Source organism: Plecotus auritus (assembly GCF_963455305.1).
Source record: "Plecotus auritus genome assembly, chromosome: 11".
NCBI lineage: Eukaryota > Metazoa > Chordata > Mammalia > Chiroptera > Vespertilionidae > Plecotus > Plecotus auritus.
In genome coordinates this window covers 25,916,521-25,928,908 of record NC_137777.1, presented here as the reverse complement: position 1 = coordinate 25,928,908, position 12,388 = coordinate 25,916,521, and the positions used below count along the sequence as shown (strand labels likewise).

Sequence of the window (12,388 nt, the reverse complement as noted above, 5' to 3'; positions counted from 1 at the left end):
AAAAATATTGGGCTTCGGAGGGAGGGTCGAAGGTAGGGGGTGGGGGGAGAGACGTTCTGGTCGCTGGTCACTTTCTATGAAACCTTTCTTTCCTCCCCCACCCCTCGGGCTCGCCCCAGTGCTCCATTTTCAAGCATCCTCTCCAGGAATCCGCACACTCCCGGCTGCAGGCTCGGGGAGGCGCTCCCAGCCGGGAGCTGAGGGCGCCCGGGGCGGCCGAGGCAGCGCGGCCCGGGGAACGCCAGCGTCCCTGGTTCCCCGGCCACCTCCTCTGGGCGGCGCTGGTTCCCGGAGGGAGGAGGCGCAACCCAGGCCCGGGACCAGGCCGGGGCGATCCGAGGGGCTTGCACGGGGCCTCCCGCCGGCTGCAGAAGAGGCACCTGAGGTCCCCGCACACGCTGCGCCCCCTACGCCCCCCGCGCTCCCCGCGCCGAGCCGGCACCGCGCCGCCGGCCGGGGGTTATGAATGGGCGCAGCGGAAGCACCGCCCCCCCCGGACGTGACGCCCGGCCAATGGCAGCGCGGGCTGCGTGGATGGATGAGGTCAGCGCTGTCGTGTCGGGAATGGAATGTGTAAGTGTAACATTCAGAACCGGGTAACATTCGGCGACCGAACGCGGCGGTCGGCAGCGATCGCGCGGGGGCCTGCGAAGCGCCGCTCGGGGCCGGCACTGCCCGCGGGGAGCACGCGCCGCCGCCGCCATCCAGCGCCGCCGCCGCCGCCTGCAGCCGGGCCGCGCGCGTCCGGGGGGCCGGCCCCGCGAGCGCAGGAGTAAACACCGCCGGAGTCTCAGAGCCGCTGCAGAAGGGAATAAAGAGAGATGCAGGGATTTGTGAGGTTACGGCGCCTCGGCTGCAACATGCACTAGCCGGCTGAACCCGGGCACCGGCTGACTTGTTGGAACCGGAGTGCTCTGCACGGGAGCGTGGGGGAGTTGAAGTTGCTTTCCCAGGGCTGGTTCTCCACGCCGCCGAGAGGAACCCGAGAGACAAGGAAATCACTTCGTCTTGCCATTGATTGGGCATCGGGAGCTTTTTCTCCCCTCTTTCTTTCCCTCCCGTCTTGTTGCATGCAAGAAAATTACAGTCCGCTGCTCGCCCGCCCTGGGTGCGAAATATTCAGCCCCGCTCTCCCGTCCATTGTGCAACCCAAAGATGAAAGACCGAAGGGGAGAAAGTTAAAGAAATCGCCCACATGCGCTGGATCAGTCCACGGCTTGGGGAAAGGCATCCAGAGAAGGTGGGAGCGGAGAGTTTGAAGTCTTTACAGGCGGGAAGATGGCGGACTGGAGCTGAAAGTGTTGATTGGGAAACTTGGGTGATTCTTGTGTTTATTTACAATCCTCTTGACCCAGGCAGGACACATGCAGGCCAAAAAACGCTATTTCATCCTGCTCTCAGCTGGCTCTTGTCTCGCCCTTTTGTTTTATTTCGGAGGCTTGCAGTTTAGGGCATCGAGGAGCCGGAGAGAAGAGCACAGCGGTCGGAATGGCTTGCACCACCCGAGTCCGGATCATTTCTGGCCGCGCTTCCCGGACGCTCTGCGCCCCTTCGTTCCTTGGGATCAATTGGAAAACGAGGATTCCATCGTACACATTTCCCCTCGGCAGAAGCGAGACGCCAACTCCAGCATCTACAAAGGCAAGAAGTGCCGCATGGAGTCCTGCTTCGATTTCACCCTTTGCAAGAAAAACGGTTTCAAAGTCTACGTATACCCGCAGCAAAAAGGGGAGAAAATCGCCGAAAGTTACCAAAACATTCTAGCGGCCATCGAAGGCTCCAGGTTCTACACCTCGGACCCCAGCCAGGCGTGCCTCTTTGTCCTGAGCCTGGATACTTTAGACAGAGACCAGTTGTCACCTCAGTATGTGCACAATTTGAGATCCAAAGTGCAGAGTCTCCACTTGTGGAACAATGGTAGGAATCATTTAATTTTTAATTTATATTCCGGCACCTGGCCTGACTACACCGAGGACGTGGGGTTTGACATCGGCCAGGCGATGCTGGCCAAAGCCAGCATCAGTACTGAAAACTTCCGACCCAACTTTGATGTTTCTATTCCCCTCTTTTCTAAGGATCATCCCAGGACAGGAGGGGAGAGGGGGTTTTTGAAGTTTAACACTATCCCTCCTCTCAGGAAGTACATGCTGGTATTCAAGGGAAAGAGGTACCTGACAGGGATAGGGTCAGACACCAGGAATGCCTTATATCACGTGCATAACGGGGAGGATGTCCTGCTCCTCACCACCTGCAAGCATGGCAAAGACTGGCAAAAGCACAAGGATTCTCGCTGTGACCGAGACAACACCGAGTATGAAAAGTAAGTGGCTGGGCGGTTGGGCCTCTGTGAGTCAGCCCTGGGCCTTGCCCACATTGTCCAGGTGTGAGGTTGGGGGCTGGAGGCTCCGGGTGGGGCTGAGGAGCCCTCTGTCCTCTTCCTTCCTGGCACTGAGCCTGGCACCCTGGCACTGTGCAGCCTGGCTCAGGTGTGTGGCTAGGAGCTGGGGACCCAGCTTGTGAGCTCCTGGAGCAAACAGAAAAGCCTGGAGCACTCCCCTGGGCCAAGTAGGTGACAGGGTCTCCCTCTTGCTTAGAAAATCTTCAGGCCCATGTGTCTCCTTTGAAGGGTATGGGTTTGATCTGAGCTGGGAAAGGTCGCTTCACCAGTGGGTGCTGGGGGCGAGGGGGTATCGTTTGTGAGGGTCAAGACCCGGAGAGGCACGGAATCCACCCACAGTCTGGAGACCTTTCCCCAAGATTGATGCTTTATTTGCTTTTCTCACAAGCAGGGGGAACTGCTTTCCCTGGATTTTCCCAGCCTCCCATGGTCATCTTTCCATGAGCTTTAAATATGTGTTAGCAGTGGAGGTGTTTTGATTTTAGCTACTAAACTTTCTGTGCTGTCTCTTCCCTACCCTCCATGGCATTGACTTTTATGAAGGGAGAGTGTAAGTTGGTTAGGGCCTGTGATCTGTCTTTCTTTCTTCCTTCCCTTCCTTTCATTCATTCATTTATTCATATCTATTTGTTTGTATGTACATATACAGTCTCTTCCTAGGAGAAGCTGATTTTAAAATCTGGGTCTCAGCCCCACTGCTGTAAACTCCTGTTGCTAATTTATATTTCCCTCTCCGTTTTATCTTATCCATTTGCATGCAAATTGAGACTGTTACTCTTTGAATGGGTTTGTGCTGCCTCCTTACCCTCTGTAGTGAGGCAAGTTTTGTCCAGTTGCTAAGTAACCGAATTGCTTACTTTGTAGCCCTTCTCACTCTTCCTTTTCCTTCTGGGTGACAGAAACTGACACATTGGAATTGGGGTCAAAACTAGTCTCCACAAATCTGCTTTTAACCTGAGCTTGGCGCCCCAGACTCACGTATATCTGGCTGTGAAAGAGTTAGTGAGTTCCTACAGTGCATTTCCACGTTACGCCAGTTAAAAACCAGAGCAGCCTTGTGCTACCCACGGAAGGAAGGGGAACCTCTCAGCTGAGTACAAGAGGAACTGGCAGAGGTTGGCAGATTTTGCAGTTGATTCATGAAATGTAGAATAGGGGAAACGCTTTGTAAACCTGATTGGAACAGGAAGGGGTATGGTGGGAACGAGGCCCTGAAATGAAAGGTTTGATTGTTGTCTGTGGATTTCCTCAGACACAGGGCCTCTGGAGGAGTGATTGGAAGGGAAATTAAAGTCCTCCTGTCCTGGATCATAGACAGTGAAGGAGAAAGTATCCAACACTCAGACTCCCCAGCCCCCAACACCTTGCCTTTTAAACATAAGAAAAGCCTGAGGCTGGGGTCAATTATGAATTCACATTTTACTCTTCTTCAGGGACAGTTATGTGTGATAGTTGGATGCAGTTGAAATGGATTAAAATTTTGTCACAAAAGAAACAGACTGTGGTTAGTAATGAACTGCTTTGTTTATTTGACATTAACGTTGACCTATTTCTGTGGGTGCTTGTAAGGAAAAAACAAGTGCTTATAGCCTTTCAGGAATTTCTTTGTCTGGCTGATGGTAGAGTACTAGTCAAGATGAAATCTAACTTTTCAGTGTCTTCTACAGCAAGTCTCCCAAATTTTGTAGAAGGATTATGGGGGTCGTCCTTCCTCCAGCTGTAGCTGAGATCTCACGTTAGGAAATTTGAATTATACATTTATTTGGGAAACACTGTCAATCCAATAAAACAACCCTCCCTTCTTTACCCCCTTACTCCCAAAATAAATATTAAATCTCTACAGCCTCTGATGAAGCTTTTTCTAGAGATTGGTAATAAAGGAAGGAGGGGTTAGTTTCCTAGAAACTTTAATTTTTGCTAATTAAATTTAATTTTTGACCTCTTTGTGATTGGGCCAGGAAATCTGACACCCACACCCTTGTTTTGGTTTATGATTAAAGACCACAAGGGGTCAGGACCTCAGTTTCCAGTCTCATGGGAAAAGTGACATTTAGTTAGGACAGCAAGTCTGTTCTTTCTCCCGAGGAGGGATTTCTTGAGCAAGTGTCACTTCTGGACTTTCTTCCTGTTCTCCTTTGCACGCTTTCCAGTCCTAACCTTGTTGCTAGGACAGGGTGCTGCTGCAGAATGTTCATATGCATTAGCCCGGTCTCCATGGAGCTTTAACTCATTCCCCTCCTTGGGTTATCAGAACCCTTTATCTTTGAGAAATGGTGCTTGTACACATGATTGCCAGTTAAATAAAAAGTTATTTTCTTTAGTGAAAGTTAGCCTTATGTAATGATAAAGATTTAGTGTTAAATGACTGAGGACTTTCATCTTACCTGTACTTTTGTGAAAATCAGACGTTGATTATGAAAAGTATAGAGAGTGACATGGAATAGAAAAAAACACTTTTCTCTTGTAAGAGAGTAGTATTTTTGATCCAGTATTTCTGAGACACCTGAGGCCGAAGAATGAGCCCTGAAATGTTGTGAGAACAACACTCCTGGGAAGCAATGCCTCTTGAGCTCTGGAGTAACAGTAACTGCTGTGCTACTTACACCTATGTTTTCTGTTAGCCTTGCCTATGTGAGATGCGGAGCCCCTCAGATCCAATGCTGATTTCTCCCTGGCTTTAGAGAAGGTGATAGTGAAGTTGGGTCTGTAGAAGTCACCTGCCTTTGGCTTCTCATACTGACTCATCCTGTGACTTTTGATGCATTGCCTTGAACATTTGTTTATCCTTTTGGGGAATGGGTTTTAGACGGAGCATTCATTTGGCCGTGGTGTGTAAAAACATGATCAATTTTCATCTACTTCTCTTTTTTATTAGCAAGTGCTTGTGAAAAGGCTTCAATTTAATTTGCTGCCACAAGCAACCACATATAAATTTGCTTTGGACTTATGGGGTCTGATAATTAGATTGAAAGTTTATGGCTGAGTTAGGATACTAGAATATATACAAGTGTACCAACTAAAACAAAAGTTACCTTTTTAGTGAAAGTTAGCCTTATGTAATGATAAAGATTTAGTGTTAAATGGTTGAGGACTTTCATCTGACCTGCACTTTTGTGAAAATCAGATGTTTATTATGAAAAGTATAGAGAGCGACATGGAATGAAGAAAAACACTCTTCTCTTGTAAGAGAGTAGTATTTTTGATCCAGAATTCCAGGATTGTATTAAAACATCCATTTTTATGACACCCATAATTAATTGTCATCAGTTACATATATTAACAGCTGTAGATGACACCAGCTAAAATAGGTGGCTGCAGGAGATGATTGATAATGAGGCTTGAGAGAAATTCCTTCTATTCTACATTCTTTGAGCTTCTTATGCATCCTTACAGAATCACTGTAGTTTCGCATGAATTTCATAGTTCAAATCCCTTCAAAGGGTATTATTGTGACACTTCAAATTCGGCTTTCTGAAATAGAAGAAAAAGAAGAAAATGAGAGGTGGCTTCTGTCTTTGACCCTCCTAGGAAAGCAGCGGTGAATATTTTAAGCAGTTGTTCTGGGAACAGGCAGGATTCTATGCAGGCCTTTTTGACATCTTCTCCTGTGTTCGTTGAAGCCGTGCCGCCTGATCCTGGCATTTTTAAGGGTCTTGAAGCTAAGTGACCATTCATCTCCAACATCCTCACCTTCCAGATTTAGAAATGGAGGAATAGGATGTTCTTAAGGAATTTGCTGCAGGTTAGAAATCTGGTTGGTGGCAGGGTAGCCCTAGCAGGAAAGCCTTCTGACTTTCCCCCTTGACCTTCAGTCTCCCACTGTCAATTACAGATGCTTGAAAGCTCGCTAGCCGTGAGACCTTTATTGATGGTGTTTCCTTTGGGATTTCTCTTGGAATCCTTTGGGAAGCTGATGAAGATTTTGGACAAACTTTGCCAAAAAAAAAAAAAAAAAAAAAAAAAGGCACATACATGCACAATTTGTCATAAAGTTTTAGGAGCTGACACACAGCCTCTCACTTAAGGGCATTCTCAGACAGAGGAACTCTTGCACTGACTAGGGCTTACATTCTGCCTTTCATTGCTAACTAATAACTAAGGTGTTCATGCCTGGAGCTGTTTAGTCTAAACAGGAGATTTTTTTGGACTTTCCATTTGGCCCCAAGGGGTTTAGGGAATAGGCTGTGCATAACTGAATGGTAAGTTGAATTCAGGTGCACTTGCAGCACAAGACGAGTAGTAATTTTAAATGATTATTTGCTTATTCCTCATTATCCCAGACTGTATTAGCAGACCCCTTGAGCAAGTGCAGGGGCCAGCAGTGAATCTTAGGTGATTGTTTTCCTCCTCCAAAATGAAAGGTGGAGATTGTACTTCTCAGGTTTTAAATGTAAAATGTTAGTGCCTTTCCCCCGACAGGTGTATGAAAGCACAAAAGTATTTCTAAAATAAGCCACGTAAGCACAGTTTAAAAATACAGACAGTGCCAGCCCTTTGCAAACTTATGAAGTTGTGAAGCGTGTCTTCTCGCACTGAGGTCTAGTTCTCTCTGCTCCACCCTTTCTCACCTCCTCTGAACATGCTTTTTTTTTTTTTTTCTTGAGAGCACCTGTGAGCCTCCTTTCCAGGGAACCTGTAAATAAAGGTCGGGGTGTTGAGGGCTACTTCTGTGGACGATTGCATCTTGATTGACTTTCGTTCAACAAATGAAGGTTCAGAGCGGAATCTGTGACTTCAGCTAGGAGCCTGCAGGATTTTGTTATGCAGAGAAAGACTTGCGACTAAGACTTGGGCAAGGCCCTGCCTCTGGGAAGGAGGCCACCGGTGGCCCCTTTGATTGTGACAGCAGCTTTGGATGGGACAGACTTGGCCAAAGGGGAGCAGTTACATCCTCAAGTGGTGATTGTTCTCCATGTCAGAAGGTCTGCAGATGTGCCTCCCCAGAACACAGTGCTAGAAACACTTGCCAGCAATGACATTGAGAACCCTAATGTCACGCAGGGGCTGGGTTCAATGGGCCTGGCGGCTGTGCTCACAAGCTCTTGCAAGGTATCGTGCCAGGCCATTTTACAGGTGTGTAGACTGAGACTGATGGTGAGGTGCTTTGGCTAAAGCTGCCTAGCCTGCAAGGGCCCAGGTTTTCTGGCTTCCAGTTCTCCAGTTTTCACAGACCCGCTGTGACCTCATAATGTTCACCTTGTTAAGAATGGACCGGGTTGCCCTGGCCGGTGTGGCTTGGTTGGCTCAGGGTTATCCTGTGCACTGAAAGGTCTCGGGGCTGATTTCTAGTTGGGGCACATGCCCCAGGTTTCAATCCCCAGTTGCAGTACATGTGGGAGGCAGGCAGTCAATTGATGTTTCTCTCTCATATGGATGTTTCTCTCTCTCTCCCTCTAAAAAAATCAATAAAAAAACATACTTAAAAAAAAAAAATGGACCAGGTTAGCAGGTCAGGCTAAGTGGTCATTGGATTCTGCTATCTCATGAACATGTTCCACATTCAAAGGTGAACACAGAAGCTTATGTTTCCAAGAGCTTAATGATGAAGTGTTTTCATGTAAAAGTTCTTCCACTGTGACCAGGTTCCTTTAATAAAGAGGAATTCCGCCCCCCCAGACCTCTTCCCCCCCCCCCCAAAAAAAAAAACCTGGAAGATTTGTCCAGTGCCTATGATTTGATTGACCTTTATTTAGAGCTTATTTAAGTCTTTCAACAACAGTATCAAGTGGGTTAAATCCCCATTTTACAGATTAGAATGCGGCCCCAAGAGGATGAAGTAAGGAGCCCCAAGGCCCATCTAGTGTGTAAATGGCAGTGCTCTCACCAGGATCTTGGATTCCGAAGACCATTCTCTTCCCTCTACAAAATGCTACCACCTTAAAGAATCCGACAACATTCTACCTATTCACATGCTGTTAGTGAGTTCAGTGGGATTCAGGTGTTTGTGTATCAGGTCTTTTTCCATTGCTTTTCTTTGTAAACATGTTCCCAGAAGGGGGGGGGGGGCGGAATTGGCGTAGGGATGTGATCAATAAAGATGGCACCCAGCGCTGACCTAACAGCATGGAACTTCTTGAACTGTTTCACTCAACTGTTTGAACCTCTTGAACTGTTTACCACTTGGTCTGCTTTTCATTGTTTCCTGGAGCTCCTCAGAGAAGAGTGAGGAAGTGACCTGCGTGTGACCCTGCCCTCGCTGATAGCACCTTGCAGGGCCTTGCTCTGTGGCTGTCAATGGTGCCATGGGGACAGGAGCCACTGTTTTCCAGGTGGACAGTGTGATCCAACAGAAATGGTGGGACCTCTGGAAGATTCCGTTTCCGACACAACGGGCCAGGTTTCGGGAACACTCCCAGGTCCTCTGGCTCCCCCCAAAAAAACAACAACAGCGCTTAACAAAATGATAAATGTTTTGCACAGCCTTTGCGGAAAATTGGGAAAATAAGAGCCCCCCACTTATTACACTTCGAGTAGTCGGCCTGTTGTAACACACACAGACAGCTCTGCGATTAGATCCTTCTCTCTCTGCATAGCCAAGCACCTTGTATCAATATGCTAATTATTACTTAATTAAAAGTAAGTAAATAATGAATTCAACACATTTTCCTTAAGTGCTTTGTTGGTGCCAGACACACCGGTGTTGGAACCAACACTGCAGTGAACAAAACAAACTCCAGACCCAGCTCCTTCCTTGCCGTTATTGTCTGTTGGTTTGATAAATTTGAAGTCAGACTTTAAATGTATGTTTGCATGTTGTCTTTTCTTCACATTTTCCAAGAGCATTTTCCGCATCTACTAAATAGGTAAGTCCTATTTAAAAATGGGATTTTTAATGGTTACATGATTTTTTTTCCTAACTCATAGTCCTACAGTATAGTTTATTTACATTTTCTTAGAGATTTAACTTGTTCCCTATCCTTTTTTTTTAATGGTTTATTTTAAATAAGTCTGTGATGCATGTCACTCTACTGAGCATTTGTTTTACTCTGGACTACGGTCTCTCCTAGAAAACAACATAGAACTTCCTTTCCAACACCCCCAACCCAATCTTTTCGGAGGAAAAGGTGTTTTTGAGGTGAGGCTCAGCATCCATTTCTGAAGTCCTCATCATTAAATGGCTGCTTAGATCAACATTTGCAGGTGTTAATTGGTCCTGCAGGGGGTCTTTGAAGCTCCCACCTCTTCTGTTCCCTTTGAAGTTTTGTTTTTGCTGGAGCCAAAAATCTCCCTGCTTTCTTACTGAGCTGGGTCCTCAACCTGCCTTCTCCGGGCAGAATCCAGCCTTCCCGGCATATCCATATTGGAAGCTGCAGGCTTCACCTGGGCAGACGCCATTCTTTTAGCTCACTGCGCCAGTTAATCAAGGCCCTGTTTCTGTTTTCTCTCTGATTGTTGCCTCCATGGTCCATTGGACGTGAACTGGGGCCTGGCTTTACGTCTGGGCATCCAGGTAAGGAAAGTCTGGGATTCCAAGTGCACATGAGACATTTATTGCAAGTGATTTGAAAACTGAGACAGGAAAAGTGAACCCACAGTGTTTGCTTAGTTATGTGCAGGACTTTTTTGGTATCGTAATTACTGTGAGCAGCAGTGAAATTTGTGGGATACCCTTCCTCCTTTTGTGGAGACCGTCATCTTCTGGGAAGCCCTTTGTAAAGGGCCTGTGTATGACCCTGCACCTGGGAAGTGACTGACCCACACAGGTTCCTGGACGAGGTGCTTCACCTCCCAGCCCCAGCTGGCACACCTTGGGGATCATAACACCTCACAGGGTCGGTGAGAGGTTATAATGAGGTGAAGTGTGTGAATATACCTTGTAAATGCTGTGTGTTTACAGAGTGTTGTTATTATTAAAAACCACCTTCCTGTCGTTTTCTGATCGACCACAGAGATTTGCTTAGTTTCAAAACCTAGTTGTTCTTAACTGAGCCACAGAAATAATCTTCCTCTCTCTCCCTTGATACTTAATCCCCAGGAAATTGTGGTGGGCACCTTAAAGGCCTAGCCATTGTTTGTGTGGGAAAGACCTGTGTGGGGCCTTCATGCTGGGGCTTGCAGGTGGCATGGCACGGGTGGGAGCAGTTGAGAGTGATCTCTAGGTACTAACTTATTCCCTATCCTCCAGGTTCCTTGGCTGACAGCTTTAAAAATGCAGGTGATCCTTTCTACAGTTAACCTTTACACCTTCACCAATTGAGGGTGGCATTGGGTGGGGGATAACTGTTCTAAATGGAGCTCAACTCCTCGGTGGCCTCCCAGAGTTGCACAAGAGCAGTCAATAGCGCAGGCCACCTTAAGTCACAGGATTTAGTATGAGGGGACATGCACAGAAACTGACTTGGAACTGTTCCACTCAGTTCTCAGGACCCAGCACAGTATATGGGACCGGCGCCTTTCTTCCCACTCTGGGCCTTCCCATCCCCCTTGGCTGGCACCTCTGTTCCTGCGCGTGTCTGCCGGCTCCTGGCCAGTCTTTCCCGAGCCATCTCTTCCAGGCCCTGGAGGAAACCAGCCTGATTGCTTGGCTGGTGACCATTACTCCATCGGGGTGAGCCATTTCTTTTAGGTGTGGCGTGACCTCCCCAGTTAAAAGAGCACCCTATCAGCTTGCTATTTAAAAAAAAAAAAAAAAAAAAAAAAATATATATATATATATATATATATATATATATATATATATATATATATATTTTCATTGATTTCAGAGAGGAAAGGAGAGAAAGAGAGAGAAAGAGATGATGAGAATCATTGATTGGCTGCTTTCTGCATGTCCCCCACCCGGGATCGAGCCCGCAACCTGGGCACGCGCCCTTGACTAGAATCAAACCTGGGACCCTTCAGTCTGCAAGCCGATGCTCTATCCACCGAGCCAAACCAGCTAGGACTTACCTTGCTATTTTTGATTGAATTGGTGACCATCCTTTTGCAAAGAAGAGCCTGAAGTTGCTTCCTGGAACAGGGGACTGTGGTTAGGGGAAGTTGGCTGTGGCGGGCACTGTTGAAGCCATATCCTGTTGGCAGTGACATATTTGAGCCCAGTTGATGATGCTGATAATAGCAATAGCAACTAATATTTCTTGAGCGTGCACTGTGTGTTGCGTCCTGGGCAGTATCTTCTTTAATCGTTATGTCCACCCAGCAGGAAGATACTCATTTTTAGATGCAGAATGGAGGCAGAGTGACTTGCCTGGGCGAGGAACCGAGGCCACCTGACTCCCACACCTGCGTTCTTAACCACGGCTTCTGCGCCGCTGGCACTGATGTCATAAAGGCCACATGCTCACACACAATGCTGTGATTGATTTATGGAGCATCACTTGGGTTTCTCACCTAGAATTTATTTAATCTTACTTTAGCGAGACAGTTCTAACCAGTTTGGTAATCTGGTTTCGCAGCCCACAGTAGATGAGAGAAGCAGTAAATTTAAGGAGAGAGGGATTCTTGTAGACAGATCTGCAAAGAAGGGACAGCTGGCAACCCGAACGCAAGGAAGCAGGCCAGGAAATTATAAATGTGACGGCCAGAAGTAAAGAAGCGCTGCAATTTAAGAACAGCTGGCCTGGTGCCCGAGACTGTGTTCTCCAGACTCCGCAGGAGCGTGCCTGTAAATCCCACCCCGCGCACCGTGCCTGTCACCAACCCGAGCTTCTGTAAATATTTGATGAACTACACCACAGTCAGTGTTGACCTGGAGTCATCACATGTGTACACTGTCCTTTGTTTAAGAAAGCAGAGAAACAAGTAACGCATTCTGGAACTCTTCTCATCTCCACAGTTAAAAGTATTTGGTTGGGCATCGACCTATGAACCAGGAGGTCACAGTTCCATTCCTGGTCAGGGTACATGCCCTGTTATCGGGCTCGATCCTCAGTGGGGGGTGTGCAGGAGGCAGCCAATCAATGATTCTCTCTTATTGTTGATGTTTCTCTCTCTCCCTCTCCCTTCCTCTCTGAAATCAATAACAAAATATATTAAAAAATAAAATAAAAT

At 47.3% G+C, this 12,388-nt stretch overlaps 1 protein-coding gene across 2 annotated transcripts in view; it reads left to right on the top strand.

The window, feature by feature from the left end:
* Positions 1–530: 530 nt before the first annotated feature.
* The window catches only part of EXT1 (exostosin glycosyltransferase 1), a 275,246-nt gene continuing 263,388 nt past the window's right edge, over positions 531–12,388 (top strand). The window contains exon 1 of one of the 2 annotated variants that reach the window (XM_080646233.1): positions 531–2,320. In XM_080646233.1, coding sequence (XP_080502359.1) covers positions 1,365–2,320 — 956 coding nt within the window. In that variant the 5' untranslated portion in view covers positions 531–1,364. The remainder of the gene's footprint in view (positions 2,321–12,388) is intronic. The other variant, XM_080646234.1, reaches the window with a different exon arrangement.